The sequence below is a fragment of the Pantherophis guttatus genome, chromosome 2 (assembly GCF_059756535.1).
Source record: "Pantherophis guttatus breed Tessera chromosome 2, ASM5975653v1, whole genome shotgun sequence".
Classification (NCBI taxonomy): domain Eukaryota; kingdom Metazoa; phylum Chordata; class Lepidosauria; order Squamata; family Colubridae; genus Pantherophis; species Pantherophis guttatus.
The window spans coordinates 159,875,555-159,895,359 of record NC_142064.1 but is presented as its reverse complement, the minus strand read 5'-3'; the positions used below and the strand labels follow the sequence as shown (position 1 = coordinate 159,895,359).

Here is a 19,805-nt window from a genome sequence, read left to right as displayed (position 1 = left end):
CTATCCTATCTTAACAGATTTTAACAGATTTCTATTTCTGCTAAGACAAAGGAAACCATGGGGAAAGTAGGAATGGTTCTGAAAAGCAAAGTGATAAAACATCTATTTGGAATTAAACCTGTGTCTGCTCAGGCCGACAGTATTGTTAGAAGAGCAAATGTATGCAGAAAAGCAAAGATAATAAAAGTTTTTTTTTAAAAAAAATACTATATGTAGACAACAGATGGAGCAGCTGGTATAGATATATCCAAACCATAATGAATGTCAATTTCATCTTGTCAAATGAATTTCCACAAATTGCACATATATTCATTGAAGCTGTCTGGGCATAGCCCACTTTTTGCCATGAAATGAAATATATCACTGCAGTAGGGAGGGAAAGATAATTGATATACCAATTCAACTGATTTTAATTGAATTAGGATATCATCTAATTTAAGAAATAAAAAAAAGACTTGGTAGTAATGTACAATGCATTTAACTGTGTTTATCTGAATCATTAGCTATAGATGAATCTAATATCTAAATCCTTAATTGAAACCAGAGTTAAATTAGTTCTATGTATTAGAGAAATTAAAAACTATTGGTTAAATCTACTGCATAATATGTACGCTATTTATATTTTGTTTCACTATGAATTAGATTAGAAAATCATTACAAGATTTTCTAACAGATCAGTTTTCAGTTATTATGAAAACTGGAATGAGACCAGAGACTTTTGTAACAGTACATTTTTATTATTTAGATTTTTTTAAATTTTAAAATGTATTTTCCTTATTGTTGAAAATACATTATCAGTGCTCCTTTTTAATTCTGCTTGTATATGCAGGCATTTTTTTAGCAATACAAAATCAAGGTCACTGACAGAATATGCATTCTATAGACAAATGTAGCTCCCTGTTTTGTTAAGAAAATTAACTAGAATTATGAACGGATTCCTGCAAAAGCTTCCTTTGAGCAGGAAGAGATTGAAAAGATTTGTATTACACATTGAAAGGACTAAAGTTTGGCAAAGCATGCAATTGTTAACCAAGCCTTGAGGCATGATGCTTGTTCAATTAATCCCGAAATAGTCATGGTTTATTGTTGTAATGTTGTTTCTCTGTTCCCCTGTATTGTATATTTTGTTCTTAATGTGGTTCGTTCTATGTGTGGTGCTTTAGTAATAGTAAAAATGTAGGATTATTGCTTCCTGGTCAACTCATTTGTGCAATTTCATTTGGTTATACTAGAAGTTGTACAGCCTAATAAATTGCATGCTCACCACATCTCATGTCTGTTGCAGTGGTTGTCGCCACAGTTCCAATAAACACATGATTTTTTTTCAACTTCTGTGACATTCTCTTTCTCTCTTTTTCTTTTTTTAGACTGATCTTCCTTCCATTAATGACCCCCTGATTCTCTCATCAAACCAGGATCTGCTGAGAGTAGGGAAGACTTCTGTGGGCCGCACCCACTCTCTGCCGAATGACAGTTATATGTTTCAGGCTCCAGATGCTGGCCCCTATGATGCTTCCTTGGGAGAAAAAAACTCATCTCATCAAAAATCTCAATCAGGTACAAAGCATTTGCCTGGAAAAAATTTTTTTTTAAAAAAAAAACAATACATGCATATGTGGTTTTCCAGCTAGAGCTTTATGCAAGTGTTTGCTTTTGTTAACCTTGGATATAGTTTGCAAGCTGTATGGAAGAGTCTAGTGCTGAGACTGAAATTCTGGATCAGAAACTAACAGCTAACTCCCTTTGCCGAATTGAATGGGCCTTGTGCATAAATCCATACAAATCTTGACTGACTTGAAATGGAAATGGATGATGAGGACAAAATGGCAGGAATGCTTAATTTCTTGCTACTTCTCTGCTAAAATCTTTTCTACAAAGTTCTATTTGAAATAGCATGGCAACTATTTAGACCAGGGAAGAATGAAAAACCACCTGTCTCATGCTGTTTTACCCCTCCAAATTGGCCCACCTGAAACAGCTTTTTCCTTGAACCATACACCCATGTAACTTAGAGAAAGGCCCTTATTTTTTAAAAGAACCTAATCTTTTTTAGGGATGGCTCCTTGCTCAAAATCTTTTGATGGTTAAACTTGTCCTTCACTGCTGTAAGTATATTCATCAAGTCATTTCATGCCATCACTTGTTTTTTCCATTTTGAAATATCTTAGGTATACACTCTTTTTAAGACGTGAAAATTGAAACTCAAACTTGCTAGATTAATTTACAGCAGATGCTAGGAAACCTAAGGCTCCCATGTAACATTGCCACCCCTTCTTCCTAACACAATGAAAGCTGTGAATGTCGCTGTGGCACTGCTGCAAATTCTGCCTGACCCAGCACAGAGTGGCGGAATAGGTGGAGAAGAAAAATATACAACAGCAATCATATTGCATCTCAAATAATAGTACAGGATGAGTACAGGGAATGATGCAGGACTGTTATTGTGTGTGGCAGCCCTTCATTGGCCACTCTCACTTGTTTCAAACTGAGTACTGCTCTCTCTTAGCAGCAGTGGTTGGATTCAAATAATTTAACAACCGGTTCTCTGCCCTAATGACCGGCTGGTTGGGTGTGGCCATGGTGGGCATGGCCAGGGGTGTGACAGGCAGCACTCGGCCTCCTGCATCCCCCTGGGAGCAAAAACAGGCCACGGGAGGGCCACGCCGCACAATCCACATGTCCCGTTTTGGGCCTAGTAGGCCTCCCTGCAGCCTCCTGGGAGCAAAAATGGGCCGTGGGGGGCCATGCTGCACCCCCCTGCACCCTATGTTTTGAGCCTAAGAGGTCTCCCTGCACTTACCTGGGAGCCAAACTGGGGCATGTGGGAACTCCTGGAAGGAGCGGGGAGGAGAGGGGCCAGCCAGCAATTTACCGTATTTTTCAGAGTATAAGACGCACCTTTCCCCCCCCCTAAAAGGGGGTGAAAATTTAGGTGCGTCTTATACACCAAATGTAGCCCCACCCACCCACTGGCCCCCACCCTTTGGCCTCTGCCTCCCAGCCGTTACCTCCTTCCAAGGAAACAGAAAGAAAAAACAGCTCCTTTCAGCTTCAGCACAGCCTAATTAGCACCAGTTGATTGGATCGGCCTCCTGACTCTCAGCTGATTTGCTCTCAGCTGTTTTGCGCAGGACTCTGCTGCTTGCTGCAAAGAGGTAAATTGCTGGAGCAATTTTTTTTTTCTCCTTGTGCTAATCAAGCTATGCTGAAAAAGAAAATGAAAGTAAAGCAGAGGGAGATTTCTTTTTCTTCTTTTCCTCACCAAAAAAGGTAGGTGCGTCTTATACTCCGGTGTGTCTTATATTCTGAAAAATACAGTAACTACAGGTTCGCCCAAATCAGTTGAATCCCACCACTGCTTAGTAGTAATGTGAAGTGATACAGTACAGTATTCGTTTTTCTAAAGTGTTGAAATTGCACAATCACCTCTCTGCTCTCTGCAATGAAAAGCAATCTTATTAAAATCCCAGGAAGAAGAACTAAGACTTTCTTAACAAAAATCCTAGGGGGGCTGATCTGAGACTAGTTTCTCTCCTCAACCATTTCTCAAAAAGCCCATTTCAGTATCAAGGAGAATTTATTGCCAAGTACCATAACCCAGCACTTGAGAATACTGTTCAGAATGGTACAATATGTGAAGAGGTTAGTGGAAGGGATATTAACATTTGCATATTAATGAGAACATTTGCTGTTTAGCGGCAGGAATAAAAATGCTGAAACTATAGATATTAAGCAAAGAAAGCGTACCTTGACACTTTAAGTTTAGCATAAAATAATGTAAAATCACATGCAATATTCAACATAGCATAACTTAAGAGTTCATAAAATGATCCATGTGTAGAATGTCAAAATCAAGGAATCAAGCTTGATTTCAGGGCAGCACAACAAAAACAAAATCTAAAAAACAACACTAGAGCCTTACGCAATATCAGCCTAGTTCGTAATTCAATAGAAAAGTGAAGTTTTACAATGAAGATAAACTAACATGTAGACATAGCATATATTTTTTAAAAAAATACTAGAGTATCCATAATTTATATTTGCATATGAATATAAATGATATTTATAAACCAACCATGAATCACATTTCCCTAGGCAGTGTATAAATTTATTGGCAATACAGGATAAAATAAAAAAAGTAGCAATGTATTTCATATAGTAATAAAAACCATAATAAATACAGCAGTTAAAGTCCCAGTAGAACCTACATCAAAACAATATTCTGTTTTCCCATAATACTTGGGCATGATACACCAAACTCTAAAATGGTGTCCTCAAATTCCTGGAAAAATAAAAATTCCCAATAATCAATGTGAAGACTCTCAGCAAAAAAGAGATCCCTACTACCCATGGCATCATATGCCTCTTAATTGCTTCCAAAACAAAATACAGGTAGTTCTCAACTTACAACATTTCATTTAGTGAACTTTCCAAGTTACAACGGCACTGAAAAAAGTGACTTATGACCATTTTTCAGATTTATGACCATTGCAGCATCCCCATGGTCATGTGATTTACATTCGAAGGCTTGACAACTTGTTCATACGTATGACGGTTGCAGTGTCCTAAGGTCATGTGATCCCCCTTTGTGACCTGATAAGCAAAATCAATGGGGAAGCCAGATTCACTTAACAACCATGTTACTAATTTAGCAACTGCAGTAATTCATTTAACAAATATGGCAAGAAAATTGGTAAAATGGGGCAAAACTCACTTAACAAATTTCTCACTTAGCAACATAAACTCTGGGCTCAATTGTGGTCATAAGTCGAGGACTATCTGTTGGTCTTTTTTCATTCAGCATTGACCAAAAAATAGTTGCCACCCCTGAAATTCAGTGGAAGATGGGCTTCTTCCAGAAGAATACCTTTAAAATACCTTTCAGTATTTTAAAAGCAAGTCAGAGTTTACATATTCTGTGTTTATTTGTTTTCAGAAGCAGCCCATTTTGTTTATGTCACTAAAGATTTGGAATGATGGTGGAATGGAAGAACAAGTAGCCATAAAAACTGAAATAATTTCCTTCTCATCCATTGCTAGATTATATACGGAAGGATAAGATTTGCCGTAGTTTGCCTAATCTCAAAATTATATTGGTAAATTAATCTCAAAATGATAGTGGCAAGCTGGAGACCCCTGCCTGATGCACAGTCTGTCCATCTCCTCTGGGATGTTTTCTACCATTATTTGGCTCATTTTTCCAAGCAGAAGGTGCACTTCTAAAGAAAGTCTATGTTTCACTTAATCTGTAAAACCACGTTTATTCCTTAAGAATGTCTGTGGGAACTTCTTAGACTAGAGTCTGCCATCTCTATTGTGCATCCTTCTCAGTCCAAACTCCAGAAAGCCAACTTCAGAGTTGAGAAGGTCTCTGGAAAGTAATAGAAATGGTACCGGGGAAGCGCTGCATGTTCTTAAGATGCCTCAGGTCATCATCACACGTGTTTCCTTGTGGTAGAGAAAAATGTCTCAGGGGACAGGGAAGCAGTGTTATGGGTTCATTAAACACCGAGTCAAAATACTTGAGTAAGACACTGTGTGTGTGCGTGCATATGCATGTGTGCACGTGCCTTCAGAGTGCCTGGATTCCTGGCAAGGTTTTTCAGAATTGGTTTGCTCTTGCCTTCTTCTTTCAAGGGCTGGTAGAGAGATTGGCCCAAGAGAATGGTCCATATGGCTTTATGCCTAAAACCAAACTAGGCCTCACAGTCCCTTAGTTTATGTAGTGGTGGGATCCTGCCGGTTTAACAACCAGTTTGGTGGTCACGTGTTTTGCGCATGCTTCACGCACTTGCACGCCTAACGTGCACTGCACGCGCATGCACAGTTTTACAAATACTAACCTTCTGTGTTACCCAGAGGTGGGCTTCAGCAGGTTCTGACCAGTTCTGGAGAACCGGTAGCGGACATTTTGAGTAGTTCGGAGAACCGGTAGTAAGAATTCTGACTGGTCCCACCCCCATCTATTCTCTGCCTCGCAAGTCCCAGCTGATTGAGAGGAAATGGGGATTTTGCAGTCACCTTGCCCTGGATTGGGGAGGGAATGGAGATTTTACAGTATCCTTCCCCTGCCACGCCCACCAAGCCATGCCCACAGAACCGGTAGTAAAAAATTTTGAAATTCACCACTGGTGTTACCACTTGGGAGTAACACAGCTGAGGCGTGGCAATCCGCTCTACTGCGCCAATCAGCTGAGAAGATAAAGGTAAATAAAGTGCAGGGGCAGATGGGTGAGCCGACCTGATTATCAGAGCTACCGGTAGAATACCACCCTGCGTTTATAGCCTGGTGCCTTAACTACTACACCAAGCTGGCTCTCTAAGACTAGTCTGTATGAAAAGAATGGTGAGGATGGACGCACTTGTGTGTATATGCCTATTGGCAAAAGAGGGAGCATTTGATTTTGGGAATCCACGCCTGCAGTAGAAAGCAAATAATACAGTTCAGATGTGGATGACCACTGAGAATAGGCAGGGGAAAAAATGAGATGAGATTGTTCACTTGGAATCAAATCTATATAGTGTAAAATGGGGAGGGGGGGGATCCATGAATGTAAGCTCCAACTGGACTATGCAGTCTTTGTTTGTGAATATTTTTCTCCAGACTTCTTTCCTCTCTGTTTATGAAGGCAATTGCAAGCCTTTGGCAATTGCCAAAATGAAAACATATCTATGTATTTCATAACCCAGAAATGGATTAGGGGCTCTTTGAGTTACTTCCTCAAGTAGGAAATCGAAGCATGTGAATCAGAAATCAGGCTATTTCATGATTACAAATGTTAATGTTATGTTCATTTTAACTGTTTGTAGTACCTTTACACATCTGCAAGATGCAAAAACTCTTTCTATAGTTCCATTCAAGGTATAGATCTGTAGTTTGCAGAACATTCAAGAAATTTAGAAATGAAAAAAATGAAACTGAAAGTTATGTGGGAAAGGATTAAACTTCTTTGTCATTCGTTAGCTAACAAATAAAGAGACAGGGGGACCCAGAACCCTCACACTAATATCACATGGGCATCTAACCTAATTTCACAGATGTTGTGCCAGACATGAAGCCTGACTTCTGACCAAAACAGAGCTACCTCTGGTTTGACACTTAGCATCTTTGAAAAAATTGACTTTCAGGACTGAATGCAGTGACCTCTATTTATTAATATGCAATTCTCTAAAATGCTATGTGGTTACTTAAGGCCATATATCACCAATTACGTTAATAAGATTAACATGAGATTTCAAGTTGGAAAAGAATGTTAAGTAAACTTGGCCTTTGCAAAAGTTATTTGTTTCAATAATCCTGCATAATAGGACAGATATTCTGGGAAACAGTTCAGGACAAATGAGGTTCTTTCTGTGGGAGATGGTCCAGATAAAATGAACTATTTTTTTCTAATTGCTTTTATTCACAAAAACGTCGTGTTGGATCTTGTAGGGGAAAGTATTATAAGGTTCCGTGCGCTGCAAACGTTTCAATCCTAGATCTGGAAATAAGAAGTTAGCCAGAGAATGTAGTAGAAGCATCCACAGGAAACCTGTATTCACCCTGCATGTCTACCTTTTCTCTGTAAACCAAAAACTGAGCAAGAGAATATGAGATTGCCCCACGTCATACCTCTTTCTGTAATATATTACTTATTGGAGGTGGCAAGGTGATTTCACTTGCAACCTAAAGAATTTAGCAGTTCATGTGACTGTTTTGAACTTTACATGAACGCACAAAAGCCAGAAGCATAATTCAATTGGGAATTTAGAAAAAACTGCACTGCTCTGTTTTCGAAAAGTCCTGGTTTGGAAGAATATGGAATATTTGAAAATGAAACTCTGATCTGTGGAGGAAAAGCTCTGATTTGGAACAAAATGTCAGAAAAGGAAGGATTTGTTTCTCTACAACAAACCACCACAGCTATGCCCTGTTGGCTACTGCTTCTCCGCTGGTCATTCCTTTCCAATTTCTACTTATTTCTATACTTGGCAGTGATATGTTGAAAGTCTAGGGACATCTTCGATGAGGGAAGGCAATGGCAACGCATCTCTGCTGCCTGTTTTCTGAAAGACAGGGTTTCCTGGGGAACTACCATCACTCCTCATCCCACTTTTGTGAGGCTGCCATCTACACTGTGCCAGGTGATTAACTGGCATAATTGTATATCTGACCATCCTCTGGGTTCGTTTTCTGTGTTTGAATTCTGTCTGATTCCGGATAGCATTATAGACTCAAATATATTAAAATATATTTTAATCAAGATATAGCCAGGACAATTATTTGTTTTCCCTTTGTGAGAGTGTGTTAGCAGAAACAAAGTTTAGAATGTTGTGACAGTTCCTTCCTAATGCCACATCACCGTTGATTAAATGGTGATTTTTTTCCCCCCCTCTTATCAAAAACAAGATTCTAAGAGAGAGAATGTATTACTAGAGTATAGGCTTGAATTCCGAGAGTAGAATTACTTCTTTTCATATGCATTCAAAAATCAAAACAAAAGCCTAATCTGAAAGGTCTTCCCATCTCTTCGAAGGAAATGCATAAGAAGTACAGGTAGTCCTCAATTTACGACCACAATTGAGCCCAAAATTTTTGTTGTTAAGTGGATTTTGCCCCATTTTACAACCTTTCTTGCCACCGTTGTTAAGTGAATCACTGCAGTTGTTAAATTAGTAACATGTGTAATAAGTGAATCTGGCTCCCCCATTGACTTTGCTTGTCAGAAGGTCAAAAAAATTTGATCACACAGTGCCAGGACATTGCAGCCATCATAAGTATGAACCAATTGTCAAGCATCTGAATGTTCATTGTGTGGCTATGGGGATGCTGCAAAGGTCATGTCACTTTTTTTCAGCGCCGTTGTAACTTTGAACTAAAGGAACTGTTGTAAGTCAAAGACTACCAGTGTATGCCAGGAATGAATAACAAGTACACCACATACATGAAGTAGCTGTAGAGATGAGATCTCTAGTCAGTTGTGGGTGCGTTCTCTTTAGACCATTTCTTAGCTGCTTCTTATTCCAGAAATTTCCAGATTTTCTAGAGTCTGAAGCCTGCCTGCGTAGTTCCTTTACTGCTGATACAACCAGCCATCACTGCTCTTGTCTTGAATTAGCCATTTCAGTAAGTCCCCAAATAGAGACTTACTGATTAAGTCTCTTCGTGTATGGCAGGGGTCGGCAACCTTAAACACTCAAAGAGCCATTTGGATCCGTTTCCCACAGAAAAGAAAACACCAGGAGCCACAAAAACCCTTTTGACATCTAAAACGAAGATAACACTGCATATATCCTTTTTTAATTTTATGCTATGTATAAAAAAACTTATTTATCCATGGTTGGCCTACTGGGGGTCGAAAAGCTCAATAAATTGTGTCGGCGGGTGTCACACATTGGCGGTTGTGACACATATTTTGGGTGACACAGCAGAGGGATGAAGGAGCCACATGCGGCTCCAGAGCCGCGGGTTGCTGACCCCTGGTGTATGGCATAGTAGGTCACATGTATTGCTTCATGACTTACTGACTTACTTACCCTTCACTACTTTAGAGGATTTGTTACTTTAGAGGGAATCTGAATGTGATTTAATTAGAAATGAAAATAAGGAACAGAATCTGTTAGATGCAAGCTCTCAAGTTATCCTATCCTTTCCTCAGGGTCAACCACGTCAGTGCAATCTCAGCCTGCAAGCACCGATGCTGCTCTGCACATTGCAAGAAATCGATTCCACCGTCTCAAGCCCCAATACAATCTTGACCGGGAAAGCAAGTCCAACGTTGCTCCACCTGCGGGTTCCCCATGTGCAGAACGTTTACTTCGCAGACAGGTAAGGTGGGTTAGCGAGGTGGTCCTCTCCTCTCACTGGTTTTCACCCAACATGTAAGCTAGTGGGCCGCAGGCTTTATCTGATGTAATTGCAAAATTATATAAGAAGCAGAAAAAAATAATAATAGAAAGGTTGAAATAATGGGTCCAGGTCAGGGGTGAAATCCAGCAGATTCTGACAGGTTCTGGAGAACCGGTAGCGGAAATTTTGAGCAGTTCGGAGACCCAGCAAATACCACCCCTGGCTGGCCCCAGAGTGAGGTGGGAATGGAGGTTTTGCAATATCCTTCCCCCAGGAATGGGGAGGGAATGGGGATTTTGCAGTATCCTTCCCCTGCCACGCCCACCAAGCCATGCCCACAGAACCGGTAGTAAAAAAATTTGGATTTCATCACTGGTTCAGGTTTCACTCTCTCTGATGAGTAGGACATACATCTACCAGGTCCATAGTAATAGCTGTGTTGGCCAATGTGGGCTATGCAAGTCATAAATATGGCTTCATGAAGAAAGCATTAATATCTGCAAGAAGTGATCTCTTTATCCTGATCCAGTCCTTGTTCTTGAGTCTTGCTGGCAGACTACACCCAAATTTACTCAAATGCTGTTTCAGTCTGCTGACTGTATAGTTCCCTCTCTTGATGTCCCCTAGCTATGAAGTTGAGCCCCCTATAGTTCACCCACCTGCATAACTGCATCAATTTATCACAATATTATTTTTAAGAGATGTATTTCTTCCATGTGTATTTACTATTCTTTAACATTTCAGCTTGACAGTGAAGCCTTTCAGCTTGACAGTGGAATTCTCTTGAAAAATTTACAATTTTTATCTATGTTTTTTTTTTATTTGCCCAAAAGTTGAAACCCACATCTTTTGCATTTAGGATTGAAAAATTGTAATCTTAAATGCAAAAGATCACTCTTTATTTCCTTCAATTAGCATATTACACAAATTCAAGATTACTTTAGAGCTCACTTTATTTAAAATCATTACTTCCTTTTCCCTGCTAAGTAAATAAAATACAACTTTTCTTCCAAGGCAAACTATTTACATTTAATATGGAATGTAAGAGGCTTTTTTTTTTTACTTTTAAAAGCATTTTCTCTACAACCCCTTCGGCCAAAGAGGTTGTAGAAAAAATGCTTTTAAAAGGCTCTGACAATCCCAGCTCAGCCGTGCGATCGTCAGAGGCTTTTTTTTTTTTTTACTTTTAAAAGCATTTTTTTCTACGACCTCTTCGGCCTAAGAGGTTGTAGAAAAAATGCTTTTAAAAGTAAAAAAAAAAAAAAAAAGCCTCTGATGATCACGCAGCTCAGCTGGGCATGGGGGTGGGAGGGAGCAGGGATTTTTGATACCGGTTCTCTGAACCACCCACCGCCATCACTACCGGATCGGGCGATCTGGTCATGGCTCAGTGGTTAAAGTTGCTGAGCTTGTCAGCCGGAAAGCTGACAACCCAGGCTTGAGGCTTAGAGCATCTTGCAACAGGGTGAGCTCCCATTCCTTGCCCCAGCTCCTGCCCACTTAGCAGTTTGAAAGCATGCAAATGCGAGTAGATAAATAGGTACCACTTTGGTAGGAAGGTAACAGCATTCCGTGTAGTCATGCTGGCAACATGACCATTGAAAATGTTTTTGGATAACGCTGGTTCCCTCAGTTAAGAAATGGAGATGAGCACTGCCCCCTAGAGTCAGACTCGACTGGACAAGGGACCTTTATAAAGAAACACAAAACTGCATGCTACTCAAAACAGCTCTTTTACTTCTGAATTTTGGTGAAGCAATCCTGAGAACTCTGGAACTACATACAAAAATGACTATGAGATGGCTGCAGGCAGTACAGAATTGGTATATCTCTAATATAGGGAGAAACCAGGTTTAGGGGTCATACCCCATCAACAGGAGCCTCCCTCTGTCATTTTGGCCGATTCATTTCTTCTATGCACCATTGTTTTAAACCAGGGGAGGGCACTCTTGCCCTCAGCATTGTGGAAGCATATGATTGAGACCTAAGAGAGAAAGTTAATTTTATTTATTCCTATCGTTCATGAATAATATTTACTATGAATTCATTTCATGTCTGCTGTTTTATTTTTTCCCTATTCTAACTGATTTTTTTTTCCCCAAACCCAAGTTTTAAATACAGACCCTGACAGGTCACATAAATTTAAATGTAATTCTCAAGATAGAAAACGTGATTACAAACAATAAAGGCATATTCATGCCAAAGACAAACATCCACCAATACTTTCATTTAAATATACATGTAGCCAAGCAACAGGCCTTTGAAATTGTGGTGAATCTTGTTCCTGAAATGGGTCTTCTCAATATGTCTCTTGACTATTTAAATTTAATTACTGATTTTAGTATTTCCAAGTTATTTGGCTAGCCTTTTTTTGTAAATATCTTATTGTTTCACTTACTTCAAAGTATTCCAGTTAGGATAATTATACATGAAGTATTGGTGATACAATAAAATTATATTTCACTTTTTTACTCTGTGTATTATTTATTGCTCTCTTTTCTTCTCCTTATTCTTTCTCTTCTTTCCTTCTCACTTCTTTGTTTCTTGTTATTCATTTGTTGAGCTGAATTTTATTTACCGATACTTCCTCCTTGGCTCATTCAATCTTGATGGACTGATAAATTGTCTGTCACTTCTTGCTTCTTTGAGTTCTTGTAAGCTTCTCCTTGTGTCATCTAACTTCCTTCTCTTTTGTGGACCTTTTTTTTATTGCCTTTGATCTATCCAAACATCTTTGGATTGTGTATTTAAGGTTTAGTTTCAATATCAACTCTTTCAATGAACTGTCTGATTTTACATCATCTAGTGCAGTGTTGGCAAACTTTTTCGGCACTGAGTGCCAAAATAGGAGTGTGTGTGTGTGCGTGCGCATGCACGCACAGTGGAAACTGGAAAACCAGATAATGTTCCGGTTTCTGGTGCGTGCATGCGCGTTGGCCACCTGCTCTTCTGGTTTCTGGTGTGCATGAGCACACGAAAACCAGCTGTCCAATGCGCATGGACCGGCTCTACCTAACCTTTCAGGGGACCTCGTGCCTCCCTGCCTGCCTCCCTTGGGATGGTGGGACATCCCCACTGATGCCCAGCTCCATACAGGGAGAAAAAATGGGTGGGGAATGATGTCTCCCTCTGCTGGAAAGCTGGAGCCCCTTCCCAGCCTCGGAGGGAAGGGGCATTGACGTTCCCGGGGCTCGGCTTGGGGGGCCAGCAGGTGGAAAAGCTTCACCCCAACTATGGCCGGGATGAAACCTCCTCCCCAGCCCACCACCAAGAACAAGCCAGTGCAGCCCCTCCCCTTTCCCGGCTGCTTCCTTACCTGTCGGCAGTATCTCCATGTGTGAAGGGCTGCACTCTCCTCCTGCCCTCCTAGGGCAGCTTGCCTCCCCGGCTTCTCCTTTTACTCCTGGCTGCTCCAGCATCCCAGCCAGAAGCGGCAGTGTGAGAACCACTGCCACCCCTTAGAGCAGCAAGAGCAGCGGGCGGGGCAGCCAGACACCCAGCCAGCAAACCCTGCCCTGTGCACCCGAGCTGGCCAGGTGCTCCAGACCATGGATACGCATCAGTGCAACAGGCTGGAGGGGTGGGGCCACGCAAGAAGCCTGTTCAGGTGGGGAGGGAGGGAAGCCCCAGCCCGCCCATCCTGGCTGGCAGCTCTGTCCCCTTTGCTCTTCTGGGTTCCGGTGCGCCGGCCATCTGGTCTTCATGTGCACGGGAGCACCAGAAATCAAAAGAGCAGCCGCCCACTGCCATGCACGTGCTAGGAAGATGATCTTCCGGTTTCCGGCACGTGCATGCACACTGGCCAGCTGGTCTTCACGCATGCATGCATGCCAGAAACTGGAAGATCATCTTCCTGGCACATGCATGTGCAATGGGCGGCTGCTCTTTCGATTTCTGGCACTTCCGCGCGCGTGAAGACCAGCTGGTCGGTGCGCCAGAACCCAGAAGAGCAATAGGCGATGGCTCGGAGAGATGGCTTATGTTAGGTGTTTTGTGCCAGCCATGGCAGTCTCTTCAAAGGCCACCAGATGGGGGCAAAGAGGCACCTTTGATCCCACTGGTGGGTCAAGGGGCTCCAGCCCCTGCAGCCCCATTGGGGAGAGTTAATGGCCCTCCGGCCCCCTCACACACCTTGTATGGGAGGGGCCAGGGGCCCCTATAAGAACCCCTGCACAGGGGCTGCTCACTCCCTTTTGCTTTTACCCTTTTTCCCTTTTTCCCTGCTCTTGTTCTAGTCTCCTATGGGACTGACCCATGGGCTCAATCCAGGCATGGATGCCTCCATGCCTGGAACTTATTTTACTCTACTTTTACTTCTAAATAAAGACTTAATTTGATTGCATCCTTGCGTGCTGACCTTTTCTTGGAAGCGTCCTCAACGAACCATCGTTCTTCGTGAGATCCCTCACAGCTTATGTATTTGAGCCCAAACGTTTTAGGTTTTTACAGTATACACATCTGCCCAGAGTTACCCTGTGGTAAGATGGATGGCCAATAAATTTAATAAATAAATAAAGTATGATAAATTTCTTTCCCAATTCGGAACCGGGCATATGTTCTATACTGCACTATAACTGTTGTTTGCATATCAATCCTTCATTGGGCAGGTGATATAGCCCAGTATATATATTGTTTTAAGGGTCAGCCACAATTTATTGGTGTGTATATAACCAATAAATTATTATTATTATTATTATTATTATTATTATTATTATTATTATTAATAATAATAATAATAATAATAAAAATAATAAAAATAAATAACAGGGTGAACTCCCGTTACTTGTCCCAGCTTCTGCCAACCTAGCAGTTTGAAAGCACGTAAACAATGCAAGTAGAAAAATAGGGACCACTTTGGTGGGAAGGTAACAGTGTTCCGTGCACCTTTGGCATTTAGTCATGCCAGCACATGACCACGGAGACGTCTTCGGACAGCGCTGGCTCTTCGGCTTTGAAACTGAGATGAGCACCACCTCCTAGTGTCGGGAACGACTAGCATATATGTGCAACGGGAACCTTTACCTTTTATATATAGACTAAAAACTCTTGTGTATAATACAGGCAGCAAACATAGAAGTCTTTTTGGAATTCCCTTGCCTTTTCTTTTTTTTTTTTTTAAATAATCTTTATTTACATTTTCCATTAAAAACAAAAAAAGAACAACACATTATATAAATAACTAACAAAACATACAAGACAACACAACAACAGCCAACAAAACTAGCATACCTATAAGCAGTACCTTAATAACCTAGTATTCGGTACTGTATATCTATATTATAATCTGGAGAAGACAGAACATCTTGCATATCTTTATAAAACAATTAGGTCTATCCGACCTCACTTTACTTGTATAATATAAATTTCTCAATAAATATAATTCCTCATCTAATTTGGGTTATATTTTCCTCTTCTCTAGCCACCTATAGAATTTTTCTAAACATATTTGTGTTTGATTTTTTGGTCAATTTATCTGCTTCCGCACAATCTAAAATCTTCTTTATAATAGCTTCCTCTGATGGGATATTTTGATTTTTCAAAAGTTGAGCATACGCCAATCTCACCGCTGTGATGATGTGTAGTGCAAGATACCATAAATCTCTTTTAATACTTTCCGGTTTGGAGCCGAGCAGGCATGTCTCTGGTCGCCATTCGATCTTTTGATTTAAAATCTCATTCAGCCATTTTTTTTATTTTCCCCCAGAATTCTACTGCTTTCGGGCACATCCACACTGATGGTAGTAAGTGCCACGCTCACACCCACATTTCCAGAATTCCCTTGCCTTTTCCATTGCCTTCCGGACGTCAGCAGTGTGTTTTCCCTCCGAATCCAGTTTGTACATCAGGCAATCAGTCAATCAGAATAGAGCCAGAAGGGACCTTGGAGGTCTTCTAGTCCTGCCCCCTGCTCAAGCAGGAGACCCTATACCATTTCAGACAAGTGACTGTCCAGTCTCTTCTTAAAAACCTCCAATGATGAAACACCCACCACTTCTGACGTTCTGACACAGCTTTTATAGTTCCAGAATCTCCTGCCATTCAACTTCCCTTTATTTTCATGGGGCTGCCCTGGCAATTAGTGATGAATTCCTTGGTGAAAGTCAATCTGCTGATTTTCAAGAACAGAAAAGCCTTGCACAGGGAGTTGTTCCCTGCCAGCACACTGCAAAAGTGTTTTTCTTCTAATGAATACTGTGTCAGCCCAATGCGGGTATTTACACCTACTGCATCCTTCATCTTTAAAACTACTGAAAATGTTAGGCACTAACCCTATTGCAGACACCCTGATTCCAAGTCCTTGTACTCTCCTAGCTCCAAAATTGACAAGGAGCAGATTAGCCAGGTTTAGCACTATGGGAACTAGAAGCCCTGCAGACAGCCATCTCCTCTCTACAAGCAGTGGGAATCCCACCATCTCAGTATCTTCCTTCAGGCCTAAAGACTCCCTTGTATTTCTTTTGCTTTTCTGGGGGAAGACAGGTTACTTCTAAATATAATTTGCAGTGGTAGAAACAAGAGCCTTCTAAAAATATTGACAAGTCTTCTGTGAATCTAATAAATGTTATTTGCTCACCTTAACAGCAGTCTCCGTGGACACATAATAGTGCCATTTCAACAAATAAAAATATTATGCACCATTTTTAGTTTCATAACCCTGTAGCAACATGCTTTTATTTATCAGAAAGCATTATCAAGCCAAAAATTGTTCTTTCCTTGTTAAGCAATACTAATAAACATGTAAAAGCTTTAATTAAAAACGTTGATTTTTTTAAAAAAAAGAAATAAATGCAGCAACAACCCCCTACCCTCATGAATGTATTTCTATCTTCTTCCATGAACTGGGCCATGTTTGTATAAAACCTTTCCTAGGCTTGATTTTATGCCTTGAAAAACTTATATCTGGCCCGCGGAGCTGCCCTGGAAATAGTGAAGGACCAGCCTGCAGTGCCTCTGACAGCAAAAATGGAGCTCCATTTTCAGCTGCCATGGACACCTGCAGCCCTCTGCCAGTGAAAACGGAGCACGGCCCTTCCGGGCTCCATTTTCACTGGCAGAGAGCTGCAGGACATCGAGCTGGCCATGCCCACCTCAGCCACGCCTACTCAGCCCCCAAGGTCAAACACAACCCTGATGCGGCCCTCAAAGAAATTGAGTTTGACACCCCTGCTCTACTGTACTAGGCAAACCTATTGTAATATACTACACTGAGCACTGATTTACGTGTTTTATTCAGCATCAATGCTCCTTAAACTCCTGAATGCCTAAAAGAGGCATTTCCGAAAGTAAAACTCCTGATTAGGTTCTGTTCATAATCAGTTGTCCCTGAAGGTGGTCTGCAGGCACCTCTTGGCTCTGAGCCAAATGTGCCATATAGACTATTCTGAAAGCAGTTCTATCATAGTTTTTGTGAGCGTAAGGGAAAGGGAATTTAGGCTGAGCACATCTAAAAAATAGCAAGAGTTTCCAGCTAATCCCAAAGCAGAATGTCATGAATTGGAGAGTGTACAACATGTGCAAAATAGATAATGTGACTGCAGGGCATTATGAGAGCAGCTGGTAAAGAAAGTTTGAAACCGGAGCTTGCTGGAGTTTTCAATCCATCACACAGAAAGCTAAAATTCAGTTGTCATCTTTAATATGCTGTTTACCTCTTGCACCTGGCCTGTACTAATACTACTTCTATGTGTTTCTCCCCATCTGATTCTTTGATACCTCCCGCACAGATGGCCATACGGAACGACTCTTCGGATACTCATAGTTCAGAAAGCAGAGAGAACCTCCACGCTGAGGTGAGTGAACTCTCTGATTCCAATTTGTCAGCCCCGTCAACCGAGGACCTTTCTATCACTTTGACATCCTCGGAAGCAAGAGAGCCTGCCAGCTGGGTCCGATCAAGTGTTCACACTCAGCAACATTCCCGCAATCAATATAACATCTCCAAGCATGTTCCAGATTTGTGTGCCTGTACAGATTCTCTTCAGGAACTGCCTGGGGATCCGATGGACCAAGAAGTATCAGAAATAAACAGCTGTTTTACTTCAGGAACTTGTTCAGCCATGAGTGCCTCATCAGTGGTCCAGCCTGAGACCCCTAAGAGAAATGTAGGCAACAGTGGCAATGTTCCTTTGAAGGACCTGAAGAAATGCTACAGTGTAGATACACAAGGTCTTCTTAAAAAACCATCATCATGGTTAGACGATCAAAGGAGACATTCCATAGAAATTTGTTCCATGGAAAACAGCCCCCAGCATCATTCCACATCTAGTTCTTCTGGTTTCATCAGTCAGGTCTTCAGTGAAATGGAAGGCTTGCAAGGGACACGGCCAAAGAAAAAAATGAGCCCCCCATGTATATCCATAGACCCTCCTGAGGAACAGAGGTTGCTACTAAGAAGGTCTTGCACCGCATCCCCTTCCAGTGCAGATGTTTGCCTGAGAAGACGTGCGCCATCTTGGGACTCCAAGGACTCCGTGGATGCAGGGGACTCCACTCTCCCAGACAGTCTGTCAATAACTCCAACTCCAAAGAAAGACTTGTTGACACTCCCTAGTTTTTCCTTTGATCAACCAGATGTCGACCCTTGAAATGGTTTCTTTTCTGTTACTGGTGCCAAAAGTTTTTTTCCCCCCTCCCTCATGTAATAAATTAAACCTCTCTATTCTAAAATGGCACTGACTTTTTTAAAAATCCAAAGTTTAAAAAAGAGCTAGCTGGTAGAAGAATGGTTAAGCTATATCACGCTTACTTAAGCATAAGTTCTGCTTGGGTAAAAGCAATACATTGTTCAGAGTCTCTATGTATAGTCTATTTTATTAAATTAATTGAACCTAGTATTGCAGTATGTAGTACATTTTGTGGCTTAAAAACCTGGTTTATTTTCTCTTGTTTTATGTACCTCAGAATATTCCTGAGACTATGTTGGTATTTTTCTTTTAAATGAATATTTTGACCTTTAAAATTACATATTTAACCCTCCCTCTTTTTTTCTTTATTCTTTCTTTTATTTTCTTTTGCAAAGCACAAGATGTAGCCATTAGTGCATTACAGAGAACATGTGCCCCATAATAGACCATAAATAAGAATTGTTGCAATTATAATGCATTTCAAGTACTGAACCATCCACTATTTTCTGCAGAGATTAGCCATATCTATTTCCAAATTGGATTTTATTACAGTGCAAAGCAAAAGAAAATAGAGAAATTAAATAATGAACAGAGTATAAAGAGACAGATTTGCAAAAATGTCCATTACGTTGAGAATTCAACTGCCTTCCAGTAATATGCATACATATATTTTGTCATGGCTTTCCATAATAATCTCCAAAATCTTATGGAGCGGGAATACTTAGGATGAGAAACATTCTCTGGGCCCAACACTGGTAGGTTGGAAGAGAAGGGAAAAAATGATACTCCAGCTATTTCCTACTCCTAAAAGTCTTTTTTCACTCTCTCTTTGGAAGAAGCTAACCTGAGAGTCAAGGGCAGCTGCTTACAAATCCATCTCAATTGGAACATTTCACGCCCATTTATCCAAGTAGAATGGACATTTCCTTACATATGAGCAACTTCAGAACTTAACTATCATTTTTGTTTATCTTTATGAAGTGCAACCATTGCTCTGTGGAAAAGGCTATGCTCTCCTGAAACTCAGTCTCCGTAGTGGCAGATATTCAGTGTCTAACAACACTAATACATCCTTTGACTTGGGACACATAGTATAAATTTGTACATTCTGTTTATTTCAATGGCACCCACTGCTATGAAAGGGGTAGAAGATTGGAGACATACACCTGAAATGAGGGAATCATATGGATGAAAATCAAATTTGCCACAGATACAGTAGGCGAAGTTTCCTACTATTTATTCACATCCCTACAGATATGAGATATGCTAAACGTGTCAGGCTACTGTGACAGGCACAACATGGACCAGTCAAAGGGGATGTGTATCCTGATCAATGCGTAGTTCCCACTAGA

General features: G+C 40.9%; 1 protein-coding gene across 4 annotated transcripts in view; it reads left to right on the top strand.

Annotated features, from left to right (window-relative positions):
- The window catches only part of CACNA1G (calcium voltage-gated channel subunit alpha1 G), a 419,473-nt gene extending 400,812 nt beyond the window's left edge, over nucleotides 1–18,661 (top strand). For 3 of the 4 annotated variants that reach the window (XM_087887147.1, XM_087887145.1, XM_087887146.1), the window contains 2 exons: nucleotides 1,368–1,557; nucleotides 9,639–9,926. In XM_087887147.1, coding sequence (XP_087743273.1) covers nucleotides 1,368–1,557; nucleotides 9,639–9,865 — 417 coding nt within the window. In that variant the 3' untranslated portion in view covers nucleotides 9,866–9,926. Of the gene's footprint in view, nucleotides 1–1,367; nucleotides 1,558–9,638; nucleotides 9,927–17,553 lie in introns of those variants that run through there. The other variant, XM_087887148.1, reaches the window with a different exon arrangement.
- The last annotated feature ends 1,144 nt before the right edge of the window (nucleotides 18,662–19,805 follow it).